General features: G+C 40.9%; 1 protein-coding gene across 1 annotated transcript in view; it reads left to right on the forward strand.

The window, feature by feature from the left end:
* Positions 1-15,119, forward strand: part of Itga8 (integrin subunit alpha 8) — a 174,543-nt gene that overhangs the window by 127,204 nt on the left and 32,220 nt on the right. The window contains exon 25 of the mRNA XM_040755473.1: positions 3,719-3,877. Coding sequence (XP_040611407.1) covers positions 3,719-3,877 — 159 coding nt within the window. The remainder of the gene's footprint in view (positions 1-3,718; positions 3,878-15,119) is intronic.

Consider the following 15,119-nt stretch of genomic DNA (forward strand, 5'->3'; position numbering starts at 1 on the left):
CACATTTTCAGATATCTTTAAACTTACCTATATATAAACTAAATGTCCTTAACTATAAGCTACTATTAGAATACTCTATGAATTATTCATTATTGTGCCACAATACAGATACAGTTTAGGGGGCAAGAACATGATAGAATAACTTTACTTTGTGATTTGTGTAACTGAAATAAAAAATGAATACGTTTTTCTGAGATCTGAATACTCCATGGATTAGCCAACTGTCTTCGGAGGCAACAGCATTCCACCAGAAAGATCCTGGTGTCCTTTTTCCACACAGTCTTAAACTGTTAATAGTGGGATCATTTATGGACATGTTACCTAAAACATTTAAATTTAAAGAAAAAATAAACATATGACAGAGGCTTAACTTAGCAGTATTTAGTTTTTTCTCGAAAGTTAATCCCATTAGTCATGTAGTAATTCATTTCCAGGGGACCCAGCAAGGAATTTCAGTAAAATGAAGTTCCACTCAACTTTCTGATTAGGATCCCTTCTCCATTCATTCTCTGTTCCTTCATGCCACTGAACCAATTGTTCTGAATATGACTTCTTTTCAATTGAAAATAGATTATAATGCAATATATTCTGATCATAGTTTCCTCTCCTTCAGCTCCTCCCAGATTCTCCTCACTGCCCCACATACTCAAATCCATATCCTTTCTTCCTTTCTCTCTCATTAGAATACAAACAGGCATTTGAAACAGTAATAAAATAAAATTTGAAAAAATAAAAACAAACGATCAGAACAAGTAAGAGCCAAAGAAAAAGTTCAAGAAACATATATAGGCCCAGGACATATACATTTGTACATGGAGAAATCCCATAAATACACAAAACAAGAAACCGGTATATGCAAAGGACTTGTAAGGAAAGAAGAAAAAGCCTTGACAAAGAAAGCATTATGACACAAAGAACTTCAAAATGCCTTTGAGTTTGTTAGGTGTTGCCCATCTACAGCTGGGCATGGGGCCTGGCCTTAAGAGTGGTTTCTATGCACAGTGAGACTCCATTGAAAAAAACTCATTTTTTATTGGCAAATGATTATCAGTTGGAGGTAGCTTCAAGATTAGGTAAGGGAGCTTGTGTCCATGTCCTTTCTCAGTGCTGGGATCCCACCTGGCAAGGACCCATGTAGGGACTGTACACACTGCCACAGTGTCTGTGAGTTCCTATGTGTGTCAATCCTGTTGTGTTTGGAAGCCCTTGTTGCCTCGGTGTCCTCCACCACGTCTGGCTCTTATAATCTTTTTACCTCCTCTTCTACAGCACCCTCTAACCTTGGGTGGAGGGGTGGGGCATGTGGGGGGAGGAGCTAATGGAGAGAAACATCCCATTTAAGACTGAGTGTTCCAAGTCTCACTCTCTGCACATTGTCCAGGTGTGGGTCTCTGTATCTGATCCCATCCACTGCAGGAGGAAGCTTCTCTGATGATGGATGAGTAAGACACTGATCTAAGGTTACAGCATAATTTCATTAGGGGTCATTTTATTTCTGAATATGACTTTCATCTTGTGACAAGAATGTATTAGTTACTTTTTCATTGCTGTAATAAAATACACTAACAACAGCGACTTAGGGGAAGAGGGTTTGCTTTAGTTTATAGTTCTAGAGGAATACAGTTCATCATGGCAGGAAAGACACAGCAGCAGGCAAGGAGGACATAGTGGCAGGCACTGGAGTCTAGCTGGTCACATTGCATCTACACTCAGGAGTCAGAGAGAAATGCATGCTCAGTCCATGTCCCTCATTTATACAGCCCAGGGGAAATAGTCCCACCCACAATTAATTAAAAACAGACCTTCCCACATCAATGCAGGGCAAGATAATCCCCCATGGGCCGGCCCATGTCTCAGGTGATTCTAGCTTCTGTCCAGCTGACAAGTTAACACTGTCCATCACAAAGGGCTATGAAGAGCTTCCCCAGGGTTAACAATGAAGACATTCCCAAACTTGATCTCTTCATCCATGGGGAAGAAGTGATAACTCCTGAGTATTTGTGGCATAAAAGCTTGCTTCATCTGTATCTTCAGAAGCCCTGGCCTGAGCTCAGACTCTTCCGATAACAAAAGGACTGCCTGTCCCCGCGTAACTCAGGTCAAGAACTTCACAGGGAAAATAGCAAGCAGTGGAATTATTCATTAACCGTGTGAGCCAATTTCCTCTTAAGAATGGTAAAACTTCAAAGTTTGGGAAAATGTTCAGATTCAATCATTTCTGAGCAGCCCTGCTTCTAGGATTAGCATAAACATCATAAAAGTTTAATGCAGTCCCCAGGATGCCCACCAAATCACCAAATATTTCTTACACACTAATCTCAAGCTTCATAATATGCTATGTTAGTGGATGCCATACTCCTTTAACAATGTGAATTAAGCAGGTCATCAAATAAGCAAAAAGAAAACAAACAAAAATAGACAAAAATGTTGCTTTATAGATTTTGATGATAATTGTCAGAACTAAGGGGCACCAAGATGTCTACTAATTTTAAAGAGAATTTGTAAACTCATAATTCCTTCCAATGTGCCGAGTGTTTGGGGGGAAGGGGTCTGTGTCCTCTGAGTAGAATTCACGTGTTTAAAATGTTTGTCGTCATGGGATGTCACCTTCCTTTCTCTGGGATTGGTTAATGACAACATACCAGAGTCTCAGCTTTGAAACACTCACTGGCAGAGACTTCTAGGACGCACAGACTGGCCTTGGCGCCTGATGGATGGCCATCTTCCCAGAGGGTGAAAGAGAGTGCATCACATATGGTTGCAATTGACAAGTCAGTAGTGAGGCAGGAGGAGGCAAATTCCAAATGTAAAGAAAGGATGACTACACTTGGGAAGCCTATAATTAAAATAGCATTTCTAGTGCTACTGTTACATTTACATAAATTCAAGGTAAGCATAGCAGTGGTTGCACACAGTGAGCCCAGATGGGGCCTTTTAAATCTGAAAACAACAAAATGTGCTACAAAGTTCAATTGTTTTGAAGCAGAAAATACCACACCTGACCTCATGGGACAGATCATACATAGTCAAAACACAAGCACATTGAAAAACACTTATTATGGACTGGGACAGTTGGCTCAGTGGGTAGAGCCTTGCCATGTGTGTGTGGCAACCTGGTTGTCATCAAAGTGTTTAGGAAACAGAGACAGAAGATCCCTGGAGCAAGCTGAATAATTAGGTCAGCCGCATAGCAGTGAGCTCTGAGATCAAGTAAGAGACTATCTCAATACTTAAGGTGAAAGCAATCCAGGAAGACAGCTGATGCCAACCTCAGGCCTTCACAGGCATATATGTGTATAGGTGCCTGCACATGCACAAATATACTTAAAATAAATAAGTAAAAGTACCTAAAAGTTTGCTTTCAACTATGCATAATAAGGTGTATCTGAAGTATCAATAATCTTGTGTTTACAGTAGGGTCCTGTCCCTGAGATTTTACATTATGCAGTACTCTGAAGTTTAAAATGCTTCTGGTTCCAGGCATTTGTGATATGAATTGCTTCATCTACACAGTCTTTGGGCAACCGCTGTCCACAACTTTGCAAACAGAGTCTTCCCTGAACATCTTCACAAAGGGAATTCGGGGCTCCTCCTGCCTGGGTGGACTCTATGTTCTAGTTCCTACTGCCATAGTCAAAGCCAATAACATGTGCTTTTCAAAATAGATACATGACAGACAGAGTTGAACTACATTTCCTAATGTGTCACCTTCTTGCAGTTGCACAATATTGGACCCAGTACCATCAGTGACACCATTCTTGAAGTGGGCTGGCCATTCTCTGCAAGGGATGAGTTTCTCCTCTATATTTTTCATCTTCAAACTCTGGGACCTCTACGATGTCAAACAAACCCTGAAATCAATCCGGAGGATATAAAGGTAGGAGTGTGCTCTAACCAGTGGCTCAATTTAAGTTGCTTCAGTGATCATTTAGCAGAACCTTTCTCTTGATCTTTTAGGGCACAACGTAGTGTCAGGGAGGGACCTTGGGCCTATTAGAATGCAGAGTCAGGGTGGGGCCTGAGGAGTCTATTAGAAGCAGGATCAGAAAAGATTCTTGGAGGTATATTAGGAGGCAGGGTTCAAATAAAGTCTGGGGTTCTAGAGAAAGTATGAGAGGCCTGACTCAAGTCTCTAATGAGGCTGGGTCAGAGCAGAACTTGGGGCTTGATTCAAATGGAGGTTCTGGAAGGAGCCTGGAAATCTATTGAGAGAATCTTCTAGGCTGGGCCTGAGATTCCCTCTCTCTACCTGTCTCTACCTTCTGTTCAAGCAGATGCTCTCCCGGCCATTTCTTCATGACCAAAGAGCCCAAATGTCCCATCCAGATTAAGGTCCAAATTTGGCTTGGGTTCCTTCTGGGAAGTAAAGAAATGAAGTAACATAAGCCCTTGAAAATGTCACATTTACATGAAAACAAAAACAAAACTTTGAGAATCAGATGTTGTCCTCAGAAGACAACCTCTCTCAAGAACACGCTCCTACTTCTACAAGGGCCCAGTGTCTCTGTTGCAGACTTCCGGAACCACAGACTGAGCCATCCAAGACCTAGCCACAGGCCTGGGGTCACTGCCACTCTGAATAGCTTCCTTTTTCACCCCCAAATGTTCTGTATGTAGAGGCAAGAGGACTAACTGGAGCCTCACAGAAAAGGACACAAGGGGTGATAAGCCACTCTCTTTGTGGAGCAATAATAAATAAAGTCATTGTGTGACATGAAATTATTTTAAATAGCTCCTGGAATTCTCATCTCATTTCCTGTTTCTTTCCCCTTCATTGAGATGATTTTTGTCTTCAAGGACAACACCTTATTAAAGAATAATGTCTTCAAATGTTGGTGTATACTTTTAAGTAACTCAGATCTGTGCATACTGTGCCCTGCATTTAACATATCTCACAGTCTTGAATCATATGCTTCAGCAGAAGGCTCCTAACTCTCTCAGAGTGCAATGTTTGGCTTATGTCTGACAGTGTTTACATATGTTTGTATATATTATGTAACTTGTTTAAAGTGCACTATGCTGGCTGTAAGGATTTTCCCCCCTCTGTGGCAATTTAACAATCATTTTCAGTGACAGGGACAGTACTAACAGATAACTTGCATTAAATGTTGACAGATTCGTGCAAACTGAGTGGTAGTGTATGCTAAACACCTGGCATTCTCTGCTTCCAAGTTATTCTTTAGCTTGCTAATAGACTTATATTAAAAATGTGCCCATGGCTAGGAAATTCTTTTAATGCAAGTTAATTATGCTTCTTTAAAAAAAAACTTTCAATCTGTGAAAACTGAATATAAGTTTTTATGACAATATGAAGCAACAGCTCCTTAAAGTAGCTTAATTAGAATAATGCATGAATTCTTAAGCTATGTTCTCAACATATTTTATAAAGATTTGATATATGCACAGGAGAGTTTTGCCTGCATATACGTATGTGCATCACATACCTGCTGGGTGCCTGTAGAGATCACAAGAGGGCATTGGGTCCATTGAAACTGGAGCCAGGAATGGTTTTCAGCTACCAGATGGGTTCTGGGAACAACCCAAATTGTCTTGGAAGAGGAGCCAGTGTTCTCAACCCCTGGGCCATTTTCCTAGTCTCCTTCATATGCTTTAACAAAATTTAGCATGCTCCAAGAGAAATTTCAAAGAAACTGTCTTGGTAATAAGTAGACATTGAAATGATAACCTTTATTTTTATGTCAGCAGCACTTATAGTTTAGAGTACCTGAATATTATTTTTCTCTTAAGATATTTAATAGACTAGTGACATTTATTAACTTATTCAGTAAGTTATTCCTTCCTTGACAATGCAAAGGAAAACAATTTGTTCTGTATTAAGTATGAGTAGAAATTAGTGAAAAACAAATTACAAGATTTTCAACACATAGGCTTAAAAATCTTAAAATGTCAATATCAAGGCTAATTGACAGCACATTTGTGAGTGAGTGAGTATGTGAGTGTGTGTGTGTGTGTGTGTGTGTGTGTGTGTGTGTGTGTGTGTGTGTGTGTGTATACCAGAGGTAAGCATCACTGGTCTCTTCCTCCATCATCCCAGGTATTCACTGAACCTGGAGCTTTCCTATCCAGCCAGCCCATCTGTCCAGTGCATTCCAGGAAACATCTGTTTCAGTCTCCACAGTGTTGGTATTACATACAGCACCAAGCCCAGGGCATCTGTCTGTGATACCATGGAGTCTATCTTACGTTGGTCAACTACTCCTGAGCATGTGGCCTGCTTTGGAGCGTGGATGATATACCCAGTGTTCACTAGGAAAAAGTCAGTTTTCTCCCAGCAGGTATCACTTGCAAACAGCTTCTTGGTTATGGATAAGACTTGGTGTCCATTTCCCCTTCTCATGCTGTGTTTCTGGCTTGAACTTGTGAGGTCTTGTACGTGCTGTCACAGACTGTGAGTTCATATTGCATCAACCCTATTGTGCCTAGAAGACATTGTTTCTTTGGAGCCATCCACTACCTCTGGCGTTGATAATCTTTCAGCCAGTTCTTTAGTCTTGAGGGAAGAGATTTGAGATGAATGTTCTAAAGTCTCTCACTCTCTGCCCATTGTCCAGCTGTGGGTCTCTGTGTAAGTTCCCATTTCATGCCAAAGAAGCTCCTCTAAAGAGTGTTAAACATCCTCTGTCAGATGTACCTTCACACATACCTTTCAAAAGGAAACCTGCTGGATCTAGTTGGTGATGCCCACCAGAGGATGGGCAGTCTACCAGTGACCACACCTCCAAAGAAAATTGACACCCCACTCAAAAGCCTCAACTGTTGATATTTCATCTTCTAAGGGTGAGCCTCACAGCCCCCTTCTCCATCCATGCTGGAGTTTTAAGTGGCTTGACCTTGAGCAGGCAAGTGCAAGTGCCTTGTCACGTCAAGGGGACATCTTTTCACAGCACTCTTCCCAGCCTGCAGCTCTTGCACTCTTTTCACCACCTCTTCTGCAGTGTTCCACAAGCTCTGCATCTGGAAGTGCTAGAAGTAGGCTAGGAAGTGATTTGAAGTGGGTTAGTTGATGATATAGATTTCCCATTTGGGGCTGAGCACTCAATGGTCATTTATTGTCAACGCTTGGGATCTCTACATCAACTGTGGCCTTCTCTACAATGCTTGAATAAGGAGAGCTCCAGGTGGGGAGTGGCTCTCGAAACATCTGTGTCCCTGAGCAGTCCATCTTGTGCCACCATTCAAACAATTTCCTCTTAGTAACCATCCCATTTCTGTGCTCAGTTACACATCCTAGTCAACGTGTTCTCTCATGTAAATCCTTGACTGTGCTCACTTACAGTTGAGAAGATTTTTGACTTTGCTGTCTCAGTGCAACCTTCTAACCAGCTTTGCTGCATGCTTTTATTATTTTGTTTTGTTCTTTTATTCTGCTCTGTTTTGACACAAGTTCTCACTATGCAGCCCAAGCTGGCCGCGAACTCTTCATCCTCCCACCTCTGGCTCCTGGCTCCTTGGATTACAGGGCGCCCCTCCATGCCTGATTCTCTCACATACTTACGGAAAAGAAACCAGATTTCCTGAGAAGCATTTTCTAGGCCACCCACTACAGAAAACCAGAGCCACCAAATATAAAGCCTTTGAAATGATGTAGATATTCCCTTAGAGTCTACCAAACATAGACGCCCTTTCCCATTTCCCTCTATATAAAGAAAACTATCCCTACCTAAATACTAAATATCACAGAGTAAACAAATAATTTTTCTATGTTTTATAATCACTCATATGGCCATTGTCCTGGATATTATTATTTTTATTAGAAATACATAGTTTCATGCCATCAAAACAATATTGAAGCTTAAGTAAGGTTTTCTCCCTGGGACTTTTTTTTGTGGACTGGCTTGAGAACTGAGTTACCATTTAAAACATGATTTTTAAAGAAAAATGTTTCCTTATTGCCAAATATCTCCCCAAAACCTCTGAAATTTGACCTGTGTGCAAACAAAGATGTGTTCCAAATTCAACAAAAGCCTTAAAGTCTTCACACACATATATCAAGGTCCAGTAAGTCTGACCTTAACAGGGCTCAGTTTACGCAGTAGGAGCTGGTATTTGATCAAGTTACTTCAGCGTCTCCCAAGTTTGAAGAGGGAACATTGAGTGCCTTTACAGGCCACCAGTATAATAATTCTAACCCATGGCCACTTTAGGCAACAATGAACAAACAATGTCACCCACATTGTTCAACTGCAGAGCATCAGCATCCAAGATGGGATGGGACAAGGGTGACCATACATAGTTACCACTAGAAAACAGGGCACCCTTTATTTTAATTTAGATGCCTACATCACCCTAAGTTTCATGGAGAATCACAGAGCTTGGCCTGTCAAACCTTAGAATCTGAAAAGCAGAAAAGTAGAGAGGAGAAGAGAGAACCATGCAGCTGCTATATTTCACTCAAGGAAGCCAATGCCCAGCTGCAGTGAGCAGAGGGCACTAAAAGTGGGACATACTAGTTCCTGCTACTTGCACATTGGTTTCCCAATCCAAAGGTTGTGGCTTTGTTATGTAGTGATGCTCTCAACCTCTTGGGGTTTGGTGTTTCCCGCCAGCCGCCTAGGTCCCATACGCACTTCAGCCCCCAAATAACAAACGAGATACATTATTAAATATAAAGTTGTTGGCTGGTGACTAGGATTCCTTATTGGCTAGTTCTGTCTTAAGTATTAACCCATAACTACTAATATATGTATTTCTACATGGTTTTATCTTACCGAGAACGCCAGACTCGTGTCCTCTCCTCTGGGAATCACATGGTGACCTCTCTCCTACTACACTTCCCAGAATCCTCCTTGTCTCCTAGTCCCACCTATCTTGCTTCCTTATTGGTCAACAGTGTTTTATTCATCAACCAATATGAGAAACATATGTACAGAAGACTTTTCCCATTATCTCCTCTTTTCTGTCTAAATAAAAAGAAAGCTTTTAACTCTAACATAGTCAAATTATATATAACAAAACAGTTATTAAGTGAGAATTATAATTCTAATACTTAGTCCATTAACATTTAACAAGATTTAAACAAAATATTCTATCATCTATCCTATCTTTGTGAGTCTAAGGTCTTACATGTAACTTATTTTTTATCATAACTAAGGCAAACCATAACTATCTATCTTCAACTCCATCAAAGACCACAAAAGGATAACATATAAACTCTAGAATTGACAGAGACCACTTGCTGCTTGGTCAGTTACCCAAAGTTCTTCTGTAATACTCTATCTTTGGCCCATAGACTATAGTGTGTTTGGCAGACTCCTCGGTAAAGTAGGAAACTTTAAACTGTCTGCGTATATTGGCAGTTTGTCAGTCAATTTTCTCTGTGTCCTGCAGGATGTCTGACAGACTCTTCCATGAAGCAGAAACCCTGTAGCAATCCCATCTTGTTTCAGCAGTCACTTTCCTATGGGTCCTGCATGTCCACTTCATACAGAAACAGCCAAACAGTTCAGACAAGAGCAGTTTCTTACTCAGATGGCTAGTCTTGCCATATTGGAAGCAAACTCCAAAACAAGTTTCTTTGATGTCTATCTTCCCTTTTGACACAGTTGGGGATGCCAGGAGCAGTTGTGTCTCACTGTCAAGAAAAACCCTAAACCATTTTATTTTTTGGTTGTGAGCCTACCCTTTAATGGCTGAGCCATCTCTCCAGCCGCCTAAACCATTTTAAATGCCATATTTGTAGATCTTTGAAAGGTTTGAAGAATGTCTATCAAATTGAAATATATTTCTGTATTTCTAGAAAACCTAATTAACCTAACTATAACTTGTAACTATTTAGGTAACTATCTATAATCTGTACTTAATTATATATTACATTTTTAAATAAACATAATACCTTAACAAGAGGAGAAGCATACATATCACAAAATTGATTTTAAATTTGTATCAATAAATGAAAATCCATTCTAATACAAAGTATTAATTTCTATACCATAATCCCCCTTTTATTTTTAAGAAGAGATTGGTTGTGATCATTAACCATTTATAACCAACCCCATTTAAATGAAAACAATTGCTTCACTGGCAATAGGACTTAAGTGTATTTGTTCATACTTTTCCTTCTCCTAGAGCATACTTGATATCTTCTATCTTTGTATATAGTTTTGTATCAAGCCTAAGTCTTTTTTTTAGACTAAAAGGGCAATTGTAGTGAGATATCCACCCTGCCAGCAGCTGTAGCTCCGATCACATTTGGAATGGTCACAGGTGTGGACATAAGGGAGAGTGAGTTTAGGTCTGGGGTCTGGATAGGCGGCTCTCTCTTGAGTCTGGTCGGATCACAGGGAGCAGCCCATGCGGTGGCCATCTGCTTCTTGTGTAAGTGACTTCTCCCCCCCCCAAAGTATATTTAACCTATAGTTGAGCCTAGTCCTGTGAATCATCCGTGCCTCCGCAGTTTGGTTACCCATCTTCTACATCTTCAGGAGAAGGATAAAAACATCCATGAAGTTTCTGCCTACACACTTCATAGTCTAGGTCAGAAGGAAAGGATTTTAATGTGGCAGTTTCTCCCCTTCCACCATCTAAAACATTTTGAAACATTCAACTGTCTGCAGCATTCAGACCAATCTATTAAATCTAATTTGTTCCAGACCCTTCTTGGAATAAGATTTTAGAGTTGAATAAAGTGTTTCTCAACTATACTAAAGATGGTAAAATTATTTTTTTTCAAACTACCAATTTTGTTTTTTGGGTGGACTCTATCCAGGGTTTGGATAGCCTTTCAAACATGCTGTGATCTTTAGATAAGATGAGGTTGAAAAAGTAAACCCAACAAAGGAACCATGAGTTTCATGAAGAATAAAGGATTTTAAGTTTTTCAATGGACAAGATTTTGTAATCAACAGCCCAAGTGTGAGCTGATGAGGAAGAAGGTGGAAGACTATGAGACCGTGCCTAGGAGAAAGGCAATGTTGACCATTAGAACCCCAGAACCGCTGAACATTAGAACCCCAGAGTCCTTCCTGGAGGAACTTCAAAGAAAGGCAATGTTGACCATTAGAACCCCAGAATACCTTCCTGGAATAACTTCAAAAAAGGGGAGACTCCTCAGGCATGAAGGGTCTTACAAAGACTAGACCAAGCAACATGAAAGACCCACATCCTAAGCACTGTCCTTGGAGGTAAGGAAGGAAGCCGCCTCTGAGTCTCGCCTTGCTTCAGCAGCAAGACTGATCCCACAGGAAGTCCAAATTAGAACCAGAGCATACAAACAGGGATGGCAGAGACCCAGAACCAGTTCATCTGTCAAGGATTATAGCCCTGCAAATAGTTTTCTAGACTCAAGTGGCCTACAGACAGTGGCTTGGCAAATTTGCATAGTTTGTCTTATCCCTAAGAGTACTTTCTTTTTGTTAACTGCTTCTGTCTACTGTTTCTCCTCAATTCAAAACTCAGGGACACTTGTCAGTTCCTGAACAACAGCCTGCTCCCTCCGCCCCAGACCCCACCTAACATACACCTTTAAAACGAAGAAGGCAGAGAAAGAAGAGCGCTTCACCTGCCTTTTCATGCCATGCCTTTTGGAATCATTTACAGAACTTGAATGTTTGCAGCCACAGTTTATTTCATACCTAAAGTACTCGTTGCCACTGTGACTTAACCTCTCTTGTCAGGTGTCAGCTGCACGCTCCCCCTCCTCCTTTGATGAAACATCCTAGGCATCCACAGCTTCAGAAGGTCTGAGTGAGACAGCCCACCTGGCTCTAGTTTTCTTTTCCAGTTAGGATGCTGCAGTTACCTACCGTCTGTGCTTGTTACCGAATTCATCTTCTCCATCCTGAAGAATGACACCTGAGGTAGTCCATTGACTTCCACTCATATGCACAGACTGATGCATGTGAGCAGCCACATGCAACAAACAATGTATATATGTGCATACCTCATAGATATCATACAATGGGAAAATGCCATATCCAAAGACTAAGGAAGCTTCAGCACCATCAGTTAAGTCATTTATTCTTGTAGTTAGACTGTGCATAACTCGGGGGGAAAAAGTGGGGTTTTCTCTCTGCCCACAAACCCTTAACATGTATGTCTTAATTGCAGGGTACACTGGCCCTCTAGGCTTGCCTCCACTTAGATTTAATTATAGTCCATGAGTATGGTTTGTTCTTTCATGTATGCTAGGAATACCTGAACTCTAAAGACACATTCCAAACAAGAAAAAGATGGGATACAATGTTAAAGTTCAGATTCTCAGGACCACCAGTCTCATTTCACCAAACCCTTTTCTTCAAATCTAATTTTCCAACTGTGCTGCACATTCTGGCTACATATTGTTCCTTTAATCCATAAATTTAAACTGACACCAGAGTGAGGAGTTTGGGGAAAATTACGAAGATGAAAAAGTCTTGTTGGGGTCAAATTCTGAGTAGCAGCTGGCAAAAGAAACATATTTACTAACAATTATTTCCTTGTTACAGAAGGAAGTTGTTTGCTCTTAGGGAGTCTCTTGACTGTTTTCTTGCAGTGTCACATAACATTGAACCAGTTTACTCTTGACTGCATGTCTGCCTCACCCGAAAGCTTGTAGACCAGCCTCCCTCACCTCTGCTGATCTCAGGCCGAGGAAAGGCATGGTCTGTTTGACCATGGCCAACTGGGAAAGAGACTGCACTCTCCATCTAGAAAATGGATTTTAATTGTTGTTTACATTTCTTGGATAACTTCTCCCCTTTTGTTATGTTTTCTTTTGTGAAATAATTTCTGGAATGCCATTTGAGGAAACTGGCTCACAAGCTGTTTGAAGAAACTTTGACCATGGTACTCACCAGCGGCGCTTTTTCTATGTTCTAAACAGTGGTATGAAACAAAAGGAGCATGTCCCATTGACCCCTGTCTTGCAGTCTTGCAGGATCCCTGTTTTCTAACTAGCAGAGGACCTATGCTTCATCCAGAGACGATGTATTAATATTGACAAATTATAATGTACCCCTGTACATGTGTTCTTTATTTCCACATAAGCCACATCTGATGAAACCACACAAAGAGGTCTTGGTTTAGGACCATTGTTTTATTAATGCTGATAAAAATCATAGGTTATAATTTGAGAATAGGAAGTTACAACAAGACACTAGGGAAATGGCACAGTTGGTGAATACCCACCATGCCAACACAAGAACCTCTGTAAAGAAAGCATCCAGAGCCAGAGCCAGGCAAGTCCCTGAAAATTTCTGGACTGCCAACATAGCCTACTGGGAAAGTTTCAGGCCAATAAAAGACTCCATATCAAACAAACAAAAACAGGAAACCCCAAAATGGATGGCACATGAAAAATGATAGCCAAATGTCTACTCTAAGATCCATATTTGTGTGCACTCTCACCCATATGTGAACCTACACACACACACACACACACACACACACACACACACACACACACACACACACACAATCATGACCCAGCTTTTCCAGTACGTCCACTCTAACTTCTAGAGGCTGAAGCAGTTTAAGGTTAAGGTTAGCTTGAGCTATATAACAAGACCCTGTTTCAGAGAAAAAGAAAATAAAGAGAAGTTGCACACAGTAAATATGAAATCTGTGACAGCAGCACATACAGAAAATATAATGGAAAACATATGAGGAATTAGGGATTTACACAATTCTTAATTGTCTGTCTGAGCTCAATATTTTTAAGCTTAGGCTGTAAACACTTTTCTATCAGATCCTCTATTTCTGAGCAGTTGTGAACAACTCCTTTGTTTATCCTTCTGGCAAGACCAGGCTCTGTCATTATCCTGGGAAATTCCAACATCCCTGGAGCTGGCACATCTGAGTTCTCACCTCACTCCATCCATGCTTCTCACCAGGGCTTTGGACATTGGTCTTAAACATGTTTTCTAGATACCTTACCTCTGCCACACTCAGCATCCTATTATTCATCCATTCTCCTATTTTTAAAATAATGTTCTCACTCCATCTCTTCAGTGAACCTTTCTTTCTTAATATGCATGCTTCCTCTGAAGCAGTAGGTCCAGCCCAGCCCACTCTTAAAGCCAACTTTTGTTGAACGTTCTTTCCAGCCATGCTGAGAATACAAGATGATTTACCTGGACACTCTTTTAGAAGTTGTCATCATCTCCCTTCTGCAATTTCCAAGTCACTGCTCTGGAAATCCTAGCCAGACATACTTTCATAGCCCAGTTTCTCCACCCTGTAGCTGGTGACCCCCTTATATCCTAGTGATTGGAAGTCTTCGTGGGGTCATCCTTTTCACAAGGAAGCTCTGTCTCTATATTGGCTTCTCCAAGCCTTTACTACATTGTTTGTATTTCCTAGTCATTTTCCTTCATATTACTAGTGGTAGTGGCCTGAAGACACATGTGTATTCAAATAATCGATTTCCACATCACAAAATCCAGCCCACGATATGTTCCATCTGATAGTCTCTCTCATCTTCAACTTCTCTCTGAAACACTTTTGGAGAAAAACCATTTCCTCCTGCTGCTCCAGTCTTAATTTTTCTATATCTGATGTCCCTGGTTCCTGTATCTTCACCCTCTTCTCCTCTACCATCCCTCCCTTAGATCTTATAAGCCTCAGAAGTTTCCTCCCTCATCAAAATAAAAAGTAAACCAAATAGTTCAACCTGTATCATTTTCAAGAGTGAGCTTCTTGGCTATCGACTTAAGGTTCTACCCCAACTCTAACCCATTGAAAATTAGTTCTTGTTTGCTTGCTTAATAGCTTCTGGGGGAAAGAGGCAGGACCTCACAGTACAGCCCTGGCTACCTGAAACTATACAGACTCTGGCATGGAAAGAGACTGATTTAACATGAGAATGGCCACGGGACTTCACTTGATACTCTTCTAAACAATTGTCACTTATCCAAACCCTCTTGGGTAATTATAATTCAATCTTTACCCACAGAATCTCCCGCTCAGTGGCAATTGTGGATGGGCCTGATAGTTACTTATAGGCCACAGAAAGCATGTGCCTCATGAAATGGAAGCCCAGAGCTTTGTGATGGTGCAGCTCAGGAATGGAAACCAGATATACTGCTACAGAGCGAGAATCAAAGGGCTTTTGGTGAGATGAATCCAGGGAAGCCAACAGGAGCTAACTCCAGCGTGTCATGACCCTTGTCATTCTGAAGTGT

The sequence above is a fragment of the Mesocricetus auratus genome, unplaced genomic scaffold, assembly GCF_017639785.1.
Source record: "Mesocricetus auratus isolate SY011 unplaced genomic scaffold, BCM_Maur_2.0 Super-Scaffold_100013, whole genome shotgun sequence".
Taxonomy (NCBI): Eukaryota; Metazoa; Chordata; class Mammalia; order Rodentia; family Cricetidae; genus Mesocricetus; species Mesocricetus auratus.